This window comes from Rhinoraja longicauda, chromosome 24, assembly GCF_053455715.1.
Source record: "Rhinoraja longicauda isolate Sanriku21f chromosome 24, sRhiLon1.1, whole genome shotgun sequence".
Taxonomy (NCBI): domain Eukaryota; kingdom Metazoa; phylum Chordata; class Chondrichthyes; order Rajiformes; family Arhynchobatidae; genus Rhinoraja; species Rhinoraja longicauda.
In genome coordinates, this window is record NC_135976.1 from 23887747 (window position 1) to 23907774 (window position 20028).

Below are 20028 nucleotides of genomic sequence, written 5' to 3' on the forward strand. Positions count from 1 at the left end.
AGATGAAGCTTGGAATCGTACAGTTCCTTGATATTTTTCTCAATATTTGGTATTGGGACATATTTACTGATAAAAGTGGCATGTTGATTGTTTGTGGGTATGAGGTGAAAGGTAACAGTGGGGAACTCTAGAAAGTGGTTGATGAGCTTGTTGTTAATGGCAAGTTTGAAGATGTGAATGGCTGCCCTTTGGTTCCTCTTTCCAGGAGGAAGCGAGGATCACCCTTTTATCAATTGACCCTGTGTCTTCATCTTGCCTTGCTCAGGGAACGAATGCTGATGTTACATCTCACAAGTTTCCTGTGATAGCAGTACTTTGGTAATTCGCTATATTAGTTGTCTATCAGGATGTAACTATGTTTAAAATTAATTATCTCCTTCCACTTTTAACTGCAGAGAGAAAAAGATAAAAGATTACTGTGATTGAATGCAGATTCTTCATAGACAGAAGCAGGAGAATTCACTAGGGAAAAAGGAAACGGCAAAGCAGTTAAATAAGTAGCAAAAAACAAATTGCTGGAGGAATTCAGTGTGCCAGACTGCATCTGTGGAGGGAAATGGGCAGACGATAATTTAGGTGGGGACGTTTTTTCAGACTTAAGAGTAAAGAGGAAATAGCTGTGATGGAGTAAAGAGCTTGTAGAAAGAGGTAGAGATGGATTCATTGGTCCTCAGGACCCAGCTTTTTCTGCAGAGATTGTTTCTGAGGGGCTGCAAGGAACTGCAGATGCTGTTTTACAAAGCACAAAGTTCTAGAGTAACTCAGCTGGTCAGGCAGCTTCTCTGGAGAATGTGGATAGGTTGGTTTTGAGGGGCTGTTTTTACCAGTAGTGGAAAAATGGGGAAGTTGGCACATCACAATCCTCATAGGCAGGAGTTCTAGAGTTCTAGTCAAGGAGGTCAGTGTGAAGATGATTGAAGATCCTATCTTGTCCTGCCATGCGAAGTTTTAATTCTGTGTTCTGTTTTATCCACTGTTGGCCACTTCAAAAGTGAATTGCAGTCTGCAATCACATGTCAGACCTGTTCACCCCGAAGCAGTAAAAGACTCTGAACAGCTTGTTCCTGGGATCATTAGAACAGGAAATTTCTCAAAATTTGACGGGCTGAATCTATGACACCTGGTGTGCCATGGGAGAGTTTGATAGAACAGTGCTGAAAGAGCATTACTTTATGCATTCTGTGCTAAAACTACCGAGGAAGTGTTTGGTACAGCAATGTGGGCGGAGATTTATTCCACACTTGTGCTGAAACTTTTCAGGAACTAATTGATGGACTTCGATGGTGCAATGTGAGGGAATATTTCACAAACTAACATTTCATTCTCCAAGATTTAGCAGGTTATGGGTAATTGACTGAAGTTTTTCTGAATTTAAGGGGATCTGATGAAGCAACTAGAGAGAAATTCATTCTAAGCTTTACTGCCCTTTTGAAATCAAAACTGGAAATTCTCAAAGCATCCACAGAGAAGGAGACAGTTAACATTTCAGGTCAAATATCTTCTATCAAACCTTCTGATGAAAGATCATCGACTTGAAACATTCATTTTGTTCTCTCATTTTTATAGATGCTGTTTGGCCATCTTCTTGCATTTGTTATTTGACCATTTTGGTTTTTATTTCAGATATCAAACATACGCAATAGTAAGATTCTGTTAAAGTGGTTTGTGTTTGGACCTTAAAGCTCACTTTTCTATCCACTCAGTGCGATACCTGAACTGTGAATCTTTGCCAAAGAATCTGAGAGGCAGCTTTATTTGTAGAAGTAGAGGTCAATGGGGATCATTAGGACGTGAATAGTTTTCCTTGATTGCATTGACAGGCCGTTCGAAATTATCATCCTCGTTACCATCTTTGCCAATTGTGTGGCCCTCGCTGTGTTCCAGCCTCTTCCAGAAGATGACACCAATTTGTTGAATTTCAAGTTGGTAAGTAGAGTGTGAATATGCATTGAAATTGGCTCTGTACGCAGGGAGCATAGTGACGGTGTAAGATCATAAAGAGCATAAGTGATAGGAGCAGAATGAGGCCATTCGGCCCATCAGGTCTACTCCGCCATTCAATCATAGCTGATCTATCTCTCCCTCCCAAACCCATTCTGCCTGCTCCCCATAACCTCTGACACCTGTACCAATCAAGAATCTATCCATCTCTGCCTTAAAAATATCCACTGCCTTTGCCTCCACAGCCTTCTGTGACAAGGAATTCCACAGATTCATCACCCTCTGACTAAAGAAATTTCTCCTCATCTCCTTCTATAAAGAATGTCCTTTAATTCTGAGGCTATTACCTCTAGTCCTAGACCCTCCCACTAGTGGAAACATCCTCTCCACATCCACTCTATCCAAGCCTTTCACTATTCTGAAAGGCTCACCCTCTGTCGAGATTGGGGAGATTGGGAGAGATCCACACTCTGGCATAGACCTTTCCCTCGGTCTTAACTAATTCCCAATATCACAAGGAAACTATTTTGAAATAACAGAAGAGAATCCAAATTATGGGAGAGATGTAGAGAGAATTTGCTGTACGTTCAACCTGGTTTGTTATCAGAGAGCTTGCACATGATGGAAAAAGCAGCATGGTCACTTCTCCTTTTGACCTTTTGGATATGTGAGGTTCTTTGATCGAAACCAGTGAGTAGGTCCAGGCTGGAACTCTTGTCTGGTATCTATTGTTCCTTCTCTCTCTCTCTGTAGATTGCATTGTTATCTTCCTGAACTGTCATCCCAGCAAGAGGATATGGCCTTTCCAGCCCTATCCATCTATTCCTCGGGATTTTGTTAAATTGCAAATCCCAGGTAAAATCGAAGAGCGACATCCGGGGTCACCAGAGGCTGGATGATATGCTAGCTTTTACATTGGCATTATGTGGGTTGAATTATGAGTTGGGTGAAGAAAGCTAATATATGAATAAATTATAACACATAGCTAAACTCTGTAAATTTACTGATTGGAAATCCCAATAGTTTGGCATTTAGCACACCAGGTAATGTTTTCTGCGCTCCCTTTCAACACTGAGCACAGGTTCCCATGGTCTCCTCCACTCACAGGTGCCTTGGTTCCCTAGCTTCTCTGCATTCACTAGTACTGTTGCTCCCACGCTCCCTTCCATTCACTGGGACTCTGGTTCCTGTGTTCCTTTCCATTCACTGGGACTGTCGTTCCCATGCTCTCTTGGGTATTGATAAATAATAACATTAAAAAATCAAGAACATCTGGTTGTTCAGCATCATTAAAATCCCTAGCATGTTGAAAGAGTATTAAAAAATGTTAACCTGAGAGAGTTATATCAATGATTTGCACAAGAATGTAAAAGGCATTATTAGTAAGTTTGCAGACGGCACTAAAGTAGGCGGTATGGTAGATAGTGAAGAATAAGTGTATAGTGATACTGTATAAGTGATATTGTATAAGTTGAGATGATTCGTTACAGTTGTACAAGACATTGGTGGGGCCACATTTGGAGTAAGTTTTGGTAGGAAGGATGTCATTAAACTGGAAAGAATACAGAGAAGATTTACAAGGTGTTGCCAGGACTTGAGAAGATGAGCTATGGGGAGAGGTTGGACAGGCTACAACTTTATTCTTTGGAGCACAGGAGCCTGAGGGGTTACCATATAAAGGTGTATAAAATCGTGAGGGAAATAGATAGGGTGAATGCACAGTTTTGTACCCAGGGGAATCAAAAACAAGAGGACATATGTTTAAGGAGAAAGATGCAAGATATAATAGGAAACCGAGAGGCAACTTTTTGACTCAGAAGGTGGTGGGTATAACGGCTGTGGGAACATACTGCCAGAGGAGATTGTTGAGGCAGGTACTTGGACACGCACATGGATAGGAAAAGGTTACTCAAACACGGGCAAATGGGACGAGCTTAGATGGGACATATTGGTCGGTATGGGCGAGTTGCGCCAAAGGGCCTATTTTCATGGTGTATGACTCTGTGACTAGTTGCTGGATATTTAATTTTATTTCTACTAAGAAGTCTAGGCATGATTGGGTTTTTGAGTGAATGCATGATGAACGATAAATGATAAATTCAACGATAAATAAAATGACGAGTGCAAAACAGCAAAATGGTGCAAGACAATAGACAATAGACAATAGGTGCAGGAGTAGGCCATTCAGCCCTTCGAGCCAGCACCGCCATTCAATGCGATCATGGCTGATCACTCTCAATCAGTACCCCGTTCCTGCCTTCTCCCCATACCCCCTCACTCCGCTATCCTTAAGAGCTCTATCCAGCTCTCTCTTGAAAGCATCCAACGAACTGGCCTCCACTGCCTTCTGAGGCAGAGAATTCCACACCTTCACCACTCTCTGACTGAAAAAGTCTTCCTCATCTCCGTTCTAAATGGCCTACCCCTTATTCTTAAACTGTGGCCCCTTGTTCTGGACTCCCCCAACATTGGAAACATGTTTCCTGCCTCTAATGTGTCCAATCCCCTAATTATCTTATATGTTTCAATAAGATCCCCCCTCATCCTTCTAATAATAATAATAATAATAATAAGCATTTATTTTATATAGCGCCTTACCAGGTGCTCAAAGCGCTTTACAAAAACCTTCAACATAAAAACAAACAGACAAACTATCCTAACGGAAAAGCGGCGAATAAACAACGCCAGCGTCCTCTCACGTCAGGGTCTGGCAGTAGACAATAAAAAGCACAGGACACACAGATACAATTTTTACACAAACAGCCATCACAGTGATTGCTCTAGGCACACCCTCACTGTGATGGAAGGCAAAGTCTTATCTCCTCCTCATTCTTCTCCCGTGGTGCCACGAGGTGATCGAGGCTCCCAACTTTTTGAAGCCCCCACCGGGCGATGGAAAGTCCCAGGGCCGAGCCGAGCAGGCCGATGAAAGTCCTGAGCCCCCACTGGGCGATGGAAAGTCCAAGGCCGAGCCGAGCAGGCCGATGAAAGTCCTGAGCCCCCACCGGGCGATGGAAAGTGCTGCGGCCAGGCCACGCAGGGCGATGAGGGGCCTGCGAGCGGGTCGATCGTACCTCGCGCTTCGGGGCGGTCGAAGCTGCTACGGCTGGAGCTCCCAAAAACCGGTCGCCAGCCAGGGACCTGCGAACTCCCGATGTTGCGGTCTGCAGGGCCCACGACCGAAGCCTCCGAGATGGTAAGTCCAGGCCCTGCGACCGGAGTCTTCAAGGTCGATCCCAGCTGGAGGCCGCCGACTCCACGATGTTAGGCCGTAGCGCGAACGGAAATACGACACGGTAAAGGTCGCATCTCCGTTGACTGTGTAAGACTGTGATGCAAAAGAATCTGAAGCAGTGTGGAAAAAATAAGAAATAGAAGAATGCAATAATGAATGAGGTAGAGTTAAGAGGAAGAGAATGTTGTAATGCCTCTGGGAACGGAGTGTGACCAAGGTGATCGGTTTCGGAGTCGAATAGCATTTGAGAAATCTGGATGTCTGAGCCTTCAAACTCCTGTTCATTCCCCCAGAGCCATCGGCAAGACCAAGCGTAGACTCGGTGACTATTTTACTGAATAATTGCGCTCAGTCTGCAAAGGACTGCTGGAGTTCCTGGTTGCTAACCATTTTTAACTCCCCTTCCCATTCCTATATTGACCTTTCTGTCTTGACCTTCTCCACTGGTAGTGAGGTAACATGCAAACTGGCGGAATAGCACTCATATTGCTCTTGGGAGCCAACAAACCAACAGATTGAACATTGAATTCTTCATTTTCAAATAATACAATCCTACCTCCCCTTCTCATCCCCTTCCCACGTCCCACCTTCCCATTTGCACACATTTGTCCCACCATCCCCGTCACCTTGGTCCCTTCCTTTCCTCCTGTTGCACATCTCCCACCCCTCCCATTTCTGAAACCCCAGGTGGAGGTGGTGGTTGGGGCTCATCAAGGACCTTAAGGTGGATGAATTCCTGGGGCCTGATAGGATTTTTCCAAAGTTATTAAGGGAAGCAAGGGATGAGATTGCAGGGAACTAGATCTTCCCCAGAGGATGGGAGAGAAAACAATGTTGTTCATTTGTTGAAGAAGAGAAGTAGAGATAAACCAGGGAATTATATGCCAGTGAGCCTCACGTCACTGTTAGTGAAGCTGTAGGAGAGGATTCCTCAGGATAGAATTTACTCCCATTTGGGAATGGGCTAATTAGGTACAGTCAGCATGGCTTTGTATGGGGCAGGTCATGTCTTACTGCATCGTCTTTTTTTAGGACCTGATGAAGGTGATTAATTAGGGTAGGGCAGTAGATGTGATCCAGGTGGATTTTAGTAAAACATTTGATAAAGTCCTCCATGGTTGGCTGCCAGCGAACTGCCAGATGAAGTTGTTGAGGCAGGTACTATAACAGTAGTTAAAAGACAGGTACATGGACAGGAAAGGTTTAGAGGGATCTGGGCCAAACATGGACACATTTGACTAGCTTAGATGGTGTATCTTAGTCGGCATGTATGAGTTGGACTGAATGGGCCTGTTTCCGTGCTGTATGACTCCATGTCCAAGGCACGATGCAGCTTTATAGGACTTCTGTTCGGCAGCATTTGGAGTATTGTAGTTCTGGTCACTCATTTCAGGATAAATGTGGAGATGATGCAGAAGTGGTTTACCAGAATGTTACCACCCGGATTAGATGGTATTACCTATAAGGAGATGATGGACAACCTGTGATTGTTTTCTTTAGAATGCCAGAGTCCGAGCGGCGGCCTGATACATATACAATTATGTGAGACATACATAGGGTAGATAGTCATAACCTTTTCACCAGATGGAAATGTTAAGGCGAGGAGATCAAACTTGCAGTCCTTGAAGTGAGGGTACACCCACAATGCTGTTTGGGGGGGGAGTTCCAGCATTTTGACACAGCAATGGTGTGGGAATGGTGATATATTTCCAAGTCAGGTCGGTATGTGGTTTGGTGGTTTTAAAAAGGGAGAAAATGATAAACTGATTAGTTGTAAGCTGGTTGTGGGGAAATTATTGGCATGAATTCTGTGGCACAATACTTTTTTTAATTTGGAAAGGCACAGATTAATTGGTGATGGTTAAAGTGTATTTGTTAAAGAAAGATTGGGTTTGCATTGATTTAATTTTTGGTAGTATTGACAAGGTCAATACTTTTGATGTTGTTATAATGGATTTTAGCAAGACTCTTGACAAAATCCCACATGGCAAGATTGTCACGAAAATAAAAGTTGATGAGATACAAAGGAGAGAGTGACAAATTGGATGTAAAGTTGCCTCAGTGACACAATGCAAATGGTAATTGTTGGCAAGTATTTTTGTGACTGGCAGGCTGTTATTAATAGGTTTCCATGGGAGTCTGTGCTCAGCCCCTGGCTGTTTTTTTGTAGATATTAAATATTTGTGCCTTATTGTGGACCATGTTAATGAAACATAAAATGATGCAAAAGTTGGCTGTGTGGTGGACCATGAGGAGGAAACCTTTTGATTACAGGGTATAAATGATCTGATCGGGTGGCAGAAATGTGACAAATGGAATTTCGTTCAAAGGAGTGTGAGGTGTGCATATTGGATAGGACAGCAGGCAAGACTTGATCAGTAGCAGAATACTACATGTGGATCTGAGACACCATAAATGCAAATTAATAGATCCTGGAAGGCAGCAGGGCAAGTAGATAAAATGGTTAAGGTGTATCCGGGACATTTGCCATTGTTGGTGGAGACACAGAGTACAGGAGCAAGGCTGTCACACGTGAACTACTTAGCCTGAGTAAAGTGCATTGTTCTTGTCAAGCTTCAGGAAGGATAGCAGTCTGGAAGCTATGGAGGGCTACTGGATTTACTCAGTGACTCTTGGAAATTTGATGATGATCCAAGGCTGGAAAGTTATAGGTATGAGGGGAGACCAGCAGGCTGGGATTCTTTCCTATGAAGCAAAGGAGACTGGGGAGTATTAAGTGAGGTGCGTAGGTGTATGACCTGGGTCAACAAATGGACCTATTTTCTTTTATAAGGAGATCAATAATTAACAGGGATAGATTAGAGTTTAATGGATTAGAGGGGTGACGAGAACAAAATCTCTATCCAATCTAGAACAATGCTGGAGTGCTTCAAGCTCTAAAGCTGTTAACTAGATGAAGTGTCACAATGTGGACTGAAAAATTAGTTTGAGCTAAATAGGTTTTTTAATTGACATGGTTACAGTGGGCCTAATGGCCTTCTTTCTGGGCCTTACATCTTCTGTCAAATATTTAATTCAATGAGAAACCAGAGGGTGGGTGTAACAGTAATGCATTTACATCACTGTCCGTTGTGCACTGGGAAGTACTTCCCAGCTCCTCTTCCTGGAGCCGATGCAGAATATTTTGCAGCCAGAGAAAATGCCTTGGTTTAACATCTCATTTAAACAGTTTCACCTTCCAAATACAGGTATAGCCTGTGGCACAGTGCATCACACTCTCAATGTACCCTAACGGCCAGCGTTCTCTCTGACAATGCAATGCGTTCTCTTCATTTACTTCCTTGGACACTCTTTTAAGTTGCACTGACCTGTTAGCTTCAAATTTGTATTTGAGTCTCCAAAGTTCGTCTTGAATCCAGGACATCCTGACTCTGATATGTGAGTGCTGTGCAGTGATCCACAGCTGATCCCTTATTGATTGCCTGGTGTATTCCCTGGAGGCCAATTCACTGGATGTATTCAAGAGAGAGTTAGATATAGCTTTAAGGCCTAATGGAATCAAGGTATATGGGGAAAAAGCTGGAACAGGGAATTGATTCTGGATGATCAGCCATGATCATATTGAATGGCAGTGCTGGCTTGAAGGGCTGAATGGCCTACTCCTGCACCTACTTTCTATGTTTCTATGTATTGTTTATCACTTTGAAAGCCTCATGTCATCCCTAGACTTCCTGTTTCCCCCCATCCACCTGTGGGGCTGCTGTGTGATCTGCTCCTCCCCTTGTGTGTTGCAGGAACAATCAGAGACAGTCAAGTAAATGCAGAGTGGAGGGGAGTGAGGGGGAGATGTGTAAGTGGGAGAACACATCCCAAAGTGGTGGAGAGTGAGGGGGAGATCACATATTAGGGTGGGGTGAGGAGCAATCGGAATAAATGGGGAGGGTATATCACATCATGATGAACTGGTGGAGCAGAGGTGGCGGTGGGAGTAGGGGTTAGCAAGTGCACTGGCTCTCTCGACGATTATTTGTGCGATAGATCTGCTTACATAAGAGGTCACATGTCCCTGCCAAAGGCTGTGCTTTGGCTGCAGGACAGACCCCAGCCTGAGATACACGATAAAGGAAAGGGATCATAGAAACAGAAAAATAGGTGCAGGAGTCGACCATTCGGCCCTATGAGCCAGCACTGCCATTCAATATGATCATGGCTGATTATCTAAAATCAGTACCCCGTTCCTGCTTTTTCCCCATATCCCTTGATTTCTTTAGCCTTTAGTCCTTTAGCCCTAAGAGCTAAATCTAACTCTCTCTTGAAAACATCCAGTGAATTGGTCTCACTCTCCACTGCCTTCTGTGGCAGAGAATTCCACAGATTCACAACTATCTGGGTGAATTTTGTTTTCCTCATTTCAGTCCTAAATGGCCTCCCCCTGATTCTTAAACAGTGACCCCCTGGTTCTGGACTCCCCCAACACCAGGACAATTTTTCCTGCATCTATCCTGTCCAATCCTTGAAGAGTTTTATATGTTTCTCAAGATGCCCTCTCATCCTTCTAAATTCAAGTGAATACAAGCCCATTCTTTCATCATATGTCAGTCCCCCCATCCTGGGAATTAACCTGGTGAACCTAGAGTGCACTCCCTCAATAACAATATCCTTCCTCAAATTAATTGTAAGTGTAATTAATTTATTAGCCAACTATGTAAAAACATACAAAGAATTTGATTTACCATACAGTCATACCAAAAAAGCACCAAAACACACAACTACATAAAAATTAACATAAACGTCCACCACAGCGCACTGTGATGGAAGGCAATAACGTATTATCTTCTTCCCTCCTTTTCTCCCGTGGTCGGGGCAGTCGAACCAACCACAGTTGGGGCGATAGAAGCTCCCGCAGCTGGCGATCGAAGCTCCCGCATTGGGGTGATCGAAGCTCCCGCGATCGGGGCGGTCGTAGCTCCCGAAGTCGATCCCTAACCAAGGGACCGTGATCTCCACCATGTTCAGTCCGCAGGCTCCCGCGGTTGGAGCTCCCAAAGTCGATCCCTGACAAAGGGATTGCAAGCTCCAAGATGTTAAGTCCACAGGCTCCTGTGGTTGGAGCTCCCGAAGTCAATCCCCAGCAAAGGGACCGTCAGCTCCACAATGTTAGGCACTGTGCGGACAGAGATACAATATGGAAAAAGTCGCGTCTCCATCAAGGAAAGAGATTTTAAAAAGTCTCCCCCACCCCCCACATAATACAAAACAAAAGATACACTAAAACATACATTTAACAACAGACTAAAAACAACAAAAAAAGAAAAAGATGAGACAGACTGCTGGCGAGGCTGCCATCGTATGGTAGATGACCAAAATTGGACACAATACTCCAGGTACGGTCTCACCAGGGCCCTGCATGGTGGTGGTCACGTTGTAGCTGTTTTTAATGTTGGAGGGAAAGCAATTCCTGGGCTTGAAAGAGTGGATGAAGGGTGAGCAAAAGGCAAAGGAGATGCCCGTACAATTGAGAATGTTATTACATGTGTCTTTTGAAAGTGTTGTACTATTGTTGATTATTTGATATCTTGAAGGACCTGTTTGGGGGATGAGATGATACAATCATCAACCTTATACACTCCCTTTCCCTCTCTTTGTTTTTCTCCCTTTTTCTCTCTCCACCTTTCCCCTGCTTCTTTCTACCCCTCCCTCTCCCCTCCATATCTCTCATAGGAAAAGGTCGAGTATATCTTTCTGATAGTATTCACAATTGAAGCATTTCTGAAAATTATTGTTTATGGATTTCTGTTTCACCCGGATGCCTATTTACGGAATGTCTGGAATGTTTTGGATTTTGTCATCGTGTTCGTTGGGTAAGTCCCAGGATTATCTTGTATTGATAGAGCCTTAGAATTGAACAATATTGAACAGGCCCTTCGGCCCACCATGTCTATGCTAACCATCAGTATCATATGCTGACCTGCCATTCTGGGCTAGTCGTATTTGGCTGATACCCCTCTCGATCCTTCCTATCCATATGTCTGTCCACATGTCTTTTGAAAGTCATAATTTTATCCACTTCTATAGCTTCCTTTGGCAGCTCATTCCAGATACAGACTACCCTCTGAGTGAAATGCTTTCCTCTTAGGTACTTCTTAAATCTCTCCCCTCTCACCTGAAGCCCATGCCCTCTAGTTTTAGAATCCTCTACACTGAGAAAAAGATTGCGAGCATTACTATATCCATGCCCCTCATGATTTTCCATACTGATAAGGTCACTCTTCAGCCTCCTACGCTCCAAAGAAAAAAGTCACAGCCCACCCAGTCTCTCCCTCTTCTGTGCCCTTTCCAAGTTAATGACATCCTCCCTATAGCTGGGCAAACAGAACTGAACACCGTATTCCAAGTGTGGTCCCACCAATGACCTGTACAGTTGTATCATAATGCCCCAACTTTTGTACTCAATATCTTTCCCAATGAAGGCAAATGTGCCAAATTCCTTCTTCACCACCCTGTCCACCTGACTTGCCACTTTCAGGGAATCATGCACCTGTACTCTTCAATCTCTCTGTTCCACAACACTCTCCAGTGATCTGTTTATTCCCACAGTTCCCACAGTATGTTAATACATACATGTATAATTTGTTTTGTCTGCACTGGATTTTAAATTGTATTCTGTGGTTCCATAGATCACGTGCAAAACGTGAGCACAAGGACATAAACACAAATTTTCAACAGGGAACTATTAAAATGCGGAAAAGAACTTCATGGGTTGGGAATGGAGAGGGGATCGGAGAGAGGAATGGAGGGGAAACTGATGCATTAAATAATGTTTTACGTAAAGTCAGGATGTTGCAAAATGAAATTTAGTCCCAGTTGTGATTTAGGAAGTGTTGTTATATAAAAAACCCACAACTGCCAGTGAAGCGAATTGTAATGTTGATTTAAGGAACAATACTGTCATGGACACAGGGCGATTTCCCCCGACTCTTCTGGTTGTGCTAGAGGATTTTACAGAGATCACAGGCTTCGGTTTAATGGACAGGCTGTAGTGGACTCTGCTTTGGTTATCTACTTAATTCTCCGAAGTTGGAGTTTTAAACCAGGACTTTCCATTTCAGAGGAAGGAAAACACCCATTGACACATTATAAGCTATGTCATGACCAACAAAACAAGTGTGGTGAAATATAATTGCATGGGATGAGGTTTCTTTTGGAAATTTAGAGCCTCAGAGTTATAGAGCAACGAGACAGGCTCTTTGGCTCATCCTGTCCATGGTATCCATCAAGAACACATCCATGTAGATACAAGGAACTACAGATGCTGGTACACAAAGAAGGACACAAAGTACTGGAGTAACTCAGGGGGTCAGGCAGTATCTCTGGAGAACATGGCTAGGAGACGTTTCGGGTTAGTACCCTTCTTCAGACTTATTTTGGTGGGGGAGGGGGGTGGAGGTCGGGGGAGAAAGCTGGAAGCGAGGAGGCACAGGACAAAGCCATAATAAGTTGATACAGGCGAGGGAGGTTTTTTGATAGGCAGATGGTGGACAAAGGCCAGAGATGAAAACACAGAAGTTGTGTGAGAAAAAGATTGAAGAGTTGCGAATTGTGAAGCTAGAGGAAGGAATGTATGTGGAGGGGGAGGGGAGAAATAGGTGCAAGTCCAGTTGGAGCATAGGGGAGAGGTGGAGGGGGGGGGGGGGGTGGTGTGGGGGGTGAAGGCAAGGTAAGGAGGGAAAAAGAGAGAGGGGGAGGGTTTTGTAGTTACCTAAAATTGGGGAATTCAATGTTCATATTGTTGGATTGTAAGCTACCCAAGGTGAGGTGTTGTTCCTCCAGTTTGGTGAGGCCTCACTCTGTCAATAGAGGAGGTAAAATGGTTAGCAACCAGGAGAACAAAGGAACCACAAGGTCTTGGCCTTGGCAGACCAAGCGCAATTGTTCGGCAAAACATTTGCCAAGTCTATGTTTGGTCTACTCATTGTACAGGAGGCCACATCAGGAACACCAGATGCAGTAGATGTGGTGAGAGGAGGTGCACTTGAACCTCTAGTCTCACCTAGAAAGACTGCTGGAGTTCCTGGATAGAGGTGAGGGGGGAGGTTTAGGGGTACGTACCTTTACGTACGTAAAGGGGTTGGACACATGTCCAGGAGGCAGGAAACATGTTCCCAATGTTGGGGGAGTCCAGAACCAGGGGCCACAGTTTAAGAATAAGGGGAAGGCCATTTAGAACGGAGATGAAGAAAAACTTTTTCAGTCAGAGAGTTGTAAATCTGTGGAATTCTCTGCCTCAGAAAGCAGTGGAAGCCAATTATCTGAATGCATTCAAGAGGGAGCTAGATAGAGCTCTTAAGGATAGAGAAGTCAGGGGGTATGGGGAGAAGGTAGGAACGGGGTACTGATTGAAAATGATCACATTGAATGGTGGTGCTGGCTTGAAGGGCCGAATGGCCTACTCCTGCACCTATTGTCTATTGTCTATTGTCATCCATATTAGGGAGTTATTTCACATGTGGTTGCAGGGGAAATTATCAATACCAGTCCAAACCATTGGTCCATAGGTTTCCATGGCCATAGCAATTCAAGGGCTTATCTGGATACTTTTCATCTGATGGGAGGCTCTCTGCCTCCACCACCCTCTCAGACTGTGTATTCTTAACTCCAACCATCCAACCACTGTCTGGGTGAAAAGATTGCTCCTTGTATCCTTTATGCCCTCTGGTTCAGACATCTCTGCCATGGGGAAAAGTTTACTACTGACTTTCTATCTAAATTGACTTTTATTGCTGAACTGGTGTACGAAGCTGCAAAAGGCACCACAATTTTCACTGGGGTCAGACTGTATAGGGGTGGCAGGTCTGAGCTGTCAGCATGTGTTCACACGCATGGCTCAGATATCTGCAGAGTGGCAAACCTTCATAAAGTTAAAAAAACGAATGTTAAACTGCTGGAGGAAAGCATGTAATGCTGTATGTATGGAGGGTTGGAACCCTTCTTCAGATTGCCTATTTCCCTCCACAAATGGTGCCTTGACTCGCTGAGTTCCTCCAGCAGTTTGTTTCTACACAAGATTCCAGCATCTGCAGCCTCTTGTATCTCTAGCAAATCTTTATGTTCGGCTTTGCAAAATGAAGCAGTTAACCCATTTATGAAACATTGTATTGTACATTTCATTGTGTTGTATTGTTAACTGGTTGCTCACCATAAAACTAGATTGTTTTAGACCATATAGGCAGGCCACAGGTAGACACTCAATCTGTTTATTGCTGACATCAGACATTTCTGCCGGGAGATGTAACTGCTGGACTGGAACTGGTTCTTGCTTTCTGCTTATGGTCTTGGGTCTTGCTGTTATCCACCTAGATTTCGGGCAGATAGACAGAGCAGTACAAGTTATTCAGCCTTTCAGGCCTACTTGCAGAAGCACTTGATTAGTTTAGTTTAGTTTACTTTAGAGATACAGTGCAACATAGAAACAGGCCCATTGGCCCACCGAGTCTGCACTGACCATCGATCACCAAAACACTATTTCAGTCCTACATAATAGGGACAATTTATAAAAAAACAATTAACCAACAAACTTGCACGTCTTTGTAATGTGGGAGGAAACCAGAATACACAGAGAAAACCCACGTGATCACAGGGAGAACCTACAAATTCCGTATAGACAGCACCCGTATTTAGGTTCGAACGCGGACTCTGGCGAAGTAAGGCAGCAACTCTATCATTATGCCCCAAATTGTGATAACGCACAGTATCAAACATCTGGTAGTCCTATCATGGGAGAAAGCAGGGAAGGGAATAAAAGAGGCTGGTGAGTACAGAATTTGATTTATATATTGTAGAAGGAGCTACCTTATTGAAGAACAATGGTGAGTCGTCGTGTCAGTGTGAGACTCGCTCTCTTCTTCCCTTGCAGCCTGTTCACTGTGATCCTGGAGCACCTCAGCCCATCAGCCAAGAATGCAGGGTTCGATGTGAAGGCCCTTCGAGCATTCCGAGTTTTGAGGCCACTGCGCCTGGTGTCGGGTGTTCCCAGTAAGTAGAGGGGGGATTGCATTGCTTCTCACAGGGATGTTTGAAAGGCTATTTATTGCAGGACATGATCATTCTCTGCAGCTGTTCATTGTTACTGTTTATTCAGTGAAGTGTTATGTACTGTGACTATAAAGTCACAATTTGTTCAAGAGTAACAGTAAAGGGCCTGTTAGGCGATTTTAAGGTGACTACCGGCGACTAGGTTGTCGCCGACAGTTCGCCAGGGTGTCGCGGGCATGATCGTGAGGAGTCTTCCAAAAATCATAGTGGATCTCAGCGGGTCGCTGAGAAATCATCCGGAGTGAAATTTCTCGGCGACAGCTGGCTTGTTGCCAGGTATCGTTGCTTATTGCGGGCGCTGTCGCATGCTGTCCCCAAGTTTGATAGGTTCTCTTAGATGCATTTAGAAGCACATAATATTAAAATAAATAAAGTAATTTCAAAATACCATAAAATGCTTGTGTTTAACCAATTTATTTACCGTCAGGACATTTGACAGGTAGATTGGAGGCGACAGTTGGCGATCAGGTAAGCGTGGGAATTTTCGTGATGTTTATGGCCATCAGCCATTACATTTAAAGTGGGCTCCCAACCCAGATATGCAACCCAGAAACCAAATATGCATCTCCCATACATTTTCAAAGAATGCCCCCACACTTTTCACAAAAATCCACTTAACCACTTTAAAAATTATTATTTTTTAATCCAGCTATGAGTAAACTGGAAGTAAATGCAGTTTATGCCTTGTTACAGTGAAACTTGGTTTTTAAGTAACCCATACAAGATGTTACAGTTCAAAACTCTCAAGTACTTACCGACTTGTCAGTGATTTCAGCGAAAATTAAGACGCCAGAGAAGCATTGACAGCGTGGGAATTTCGCGATGTTTCCGAAGACGGTGTAATCTCGACGTGACTCGGCATTGTCGTGGTCATTGTCGTCGGGTAAAAGAAAATTTCGGCGATCTGCTACGACTGACAGTCGCCGGCAGTCGCCAAAAAATCGCCTAAGTGGGACAGGCCCTTTAGAGTGCTATTTTTTTCAGGATAAGACTTTGATCATGGCAAGAATCCCTCAGCTACTTAGTGGTGAAGATCATCGACTATTTGCACAGATGACTCTGTATTCAAAATGTGCATAACTACTGTAATAAAACAAACTGCTAGATCTCAGCAGATGAGGCAACATCTGTGAAAGGAAATGGATAAACAATGTTTCACGCCGGCCCCTTCTCAATGTTAAAAAAGGGTCCCGACCAGAAATGACTCCTGTCCATTTCCCTCCAAAAATGCTGCATGATTTGCTGAGTTCCAGCAGTTTGTTTTACGCTCAAGATTGCAGCATTTGCATTCCCTTGTGTCGCCATAACTACTGTCCCTGTTTATTCAGGATAAAGGTTTCCATGGTATTTGCACTGTGGAAACAGGTCATTTGGTTCAATTTAGCTCTTCTATGTTAAGCTCATCTCAGCCTTATTCATCTTGCTCTTTTCCTTTTTGCATTTATTTATGTGGCTTCTTTTATGCACCACAAGAACAGAATCAACTATAGAAATGGATGGAGCAATGGCAGATGGAGTTTAATCGGAGCAAGTGTGAGGTGCTGCACTTTGGGATGTTGAATGTAAGGGAAAGGTATATGGCTGATGCCAAGATCCATAACAGCATTGATGTAAAGAGGGATTTTGGTTTCTTGGTGCCGAGCTCCCTGAAAGCAGCAACACAAGCAGATAGAATGATAAAGTAGGCATATTGCTTGCAGTTCTGGTCGCCCCTTTACAGGAAGGAGGTGAAGGCTTTGGAGAAGGTGCACAAGAGGTTTACCAAAATGCTGCATGGATTAGAGGGTATTTGCCACCACGAACTTGCTTTGTTTGCTCTAGAATGCTGGTTGTGGAGAGGAGAACTGATAGAAGTATTTAAAATTATGAATGGTGTCGATATAGATAGAACCATTTTGCCAGTGTCAATGACTAAAGAGCATAGCGTTAAAGTGAGAGGGGCAAAGTTGGAAAGAAATACACGGGATACGTTTTTTTAAACAGAGTGGTAGGTGCTTTGGAATGCAATGCCAGAGGTGGTGGTGGAGGCAGATATTAAAGTGTTTTTTTAGAAGCTTTTAGATAGGCACATGGATATCCAGGGAATGGAGGGGCATGGTCTGGTGTAGGCAGATTAGATTCGTTTATTTTGGCAATATGTTCGGCACAGACATTGTAGGCCAAAGTGCCTGTCATTTTCTGTTCTTTGTCCTATGTTCTATTGGGAGTTTCATTCTATTTGGACTTTCCTTGTCTTTTATTAGTATATTGAAATTTGTTAGCTGGAATGATTATGATTTACTATTTTACATTTGGCTTATAAATTTATGTCTGCTCTTTCCCCATTTGTCTTCTGTTAATAAGTGGGTTGTCAAACATTTCAAATAATATAATGGATTACTTTTAGTGATCTTAATGGGCATGAATTATTTTTCTGTCTTCATGTAAGTGATATTAATTTATCCAATTGCCATTATATATGTCAATCGTCCAAACGTCATTTGCTTATGCTTCAGAAATATTGCTACATTTAGTCACTATACTTTATTCAATGGAGACACTAGAGATTGCAGATGAAAATTCCCGAACTGAAATGTCATCTGTCCATATACCTCCATAGATACATGTGTAGGAAGGAACTGCAAATGCTGGTGTAAATTGAAGATAGCCACAAAATGCTGGAGCAACACAGGCAGCACCTCTGGAGAGAAGGAATGTGATGTTTCGGGTCGAGTCCCTTCTTCAGACTGATGTCAGGGGTGTGGGAAGTACATAGATAAGGAAGTGTATAGATAAGGAAGTTTAAGGTGTGAAAACAGGACAAAGGGAATGGAGATCAAGGAAAATGTAGAGTAGACCATTGTTAGTCGGTAAGACTGGTCGGAGAACTAGGAAGGGAGAGGGAATGGAGAGAGAGGGGAAGCACGGGTTACTTGAAGTTAGAGAAGTCAATGTTCATACTGCTGGGTTGTAAGCTGCCCAAGCAAATTATGAAGTGCTGTTCCTCCAATTGGTGCTGGGCCTCACTCTGACAATGGAGGAGGCCCAGGACAGAAAGGTCAGTGTGGAAATGGCAGGGGGAGTTAAAGTGTTTATCAACTGGTAATGGGAGGGGAGTTAAAGTGTTTAGCAACCGGTTAATGGGACGGGGAGTTAAAGTGTTTAGTTGCTAACTCCCATTCTCACACTGACCTTTCTGTCCTGGGCCTTCTCCATTGTCAGAGGCCCAGCGCAAATTGGAAGAGCAGCACCTCATATTTCGCTTTGGCAGTTTACACCCCAGCGGTATGAACATTGACTTCTCTAACTTCATGTAACCCTTGCATTCCCTCTCTCTCCATCCCCTCCGCGTCCCAGTTCTCTGACCAGTCTTACCGTCCCCGACTACACTTTATCTCTGCTTTGTTGTTACCTTCTTCCAACTAACAATGCTCTATTCTACATTTTCCTTGAGCTTCTTTCCCTCTGTCCTGTTTTCACACCTTACACTTCTTTATCTATACTTCCTTATCTATGTACCTCCCATTCCCCTGACATCAGTCCGAAGAAGGGTCTCGACCCGACACGTCACCCATTCCTTCTCTGCAGAGTTTCTGCCTGACCCGCTGAGTTCCTCCAGTAGTTTGTATTATTGCTCAAGATTCCAGCATTTGCAATCTCTTATGTCTCCAGATTAAAACAGATGATCTGGCCATAGTTACAGTATATTGCCACATGAGTGGAGTGCACCAGGTTGGGAGATCTTACTTTCTACAAATTTGCAGCTGAGTTTTTATACATTGTAGCGGATCTGCATTTCAAAAAGTACAGATCCCTATGTCACAGGTAGCAGTATTCCCACCTGAACGGTCATTGGACCATTTTGAGACTGCATCAAGGTGACCTTTCGTTTCTCTAAGGTAGACACAATATGCTGGAGTAACTCAGCGGGTCAGGCAGCATCTCCGGAGAGAAGGAATGGGTGATGTTTCAGGATGAGACCCTTCTTCAGATTGATGACAGGGGCGGGGGCGGGACAAAGATAGGATGTAGTAGGAGACAGGAAGACTAGTGGGAGAACTGGGAAGGGGGAGGGGAAAGAGAGGGACAGAGGAATTATCTGGTTTTCTATCTCCAATGATGAAATGAGCTATCTATGGGAGAGGTGTACTATGCTCAATTATATTTTCCTGCCAAAGGAAAGATATATTTGCCTTGGAGTCTGAATGAATGAGGCAAGAGCGTTGTCCTTTTATGAGGGATTGGGAAGAATGTGCTTGTACTCATTGGTGAATAGAAGAATGAGAGGTGATTACAGGAATCTGAGTTGGGTCAACTAGTCTGATGCGATGAGCCTGATTCTTTTAGGTGGGGGAATTTAGAACCAGAACAGATTGTTTCTGTAAAAGGGTTGGCATTTCCTGGTAACTTTCCTCAGTCAGCAGTAGATTTTTGGAATTTATCCCAGACGGCCGAGGGCGTTCAATCAATGAGACTAATCGCTTCTTGGATTCTAATGAACAGAGGGAGATCAGATAGCGAGCTGAGGATCAAACATAATCTGCATCAAAGGTGGAGCAGAGCAGGTGGGGGCTAGCACAGCTGTTTTGAGATTCCTTTGTTCTTTTTTAATCGACTGTACGTACATGGGGAGGTCATTGATCTCTGCTTTCAGGTTTACAGGTGGTGCTGAACTCGATCATCAGGGCCATGGTCCCACTGCTCCACATTGCGCTGCTTGTCCTCTTCATGATTATCATCTATGCCATCATTGGACTGGAACTGTTCATGGGAAAAATGCACAAGACGTGTTTCTTCGATGGAACAGGTACAGAGAGAGA

General features: G+C 43.8%; 1 protein-coding gene across 1 annotated transcript in view; it reads left to right on the top strand.

The window, feature by feature from the left end:
• The window catches only part of LOC144605222 (voltage-dependent L-type calcium channel subunit alpha-1D-like), a 39504-nt gene that overhangs the window by 7996 nt on the left and 11480 nt on the right, over positions 1-20028 (top strand). Inside the window, exons 2-5 of the mRNA XM_078420322.1 lie at positions 1821-1926; positions 10859-10998; positions 15051-15169; positions 19863-20015. Coding sequence (XP_078276448.1) covers positions 1821-1926; positions 10859-10998; positions 15051-15169; positions 19863-20015 — 518 coding nt within the window. The remainder of the gene's footprint in view (positions 1-1820; positions 1927-10858; positions 10999-15050; positions 15170-19862; positions 20016-20028) is intronic.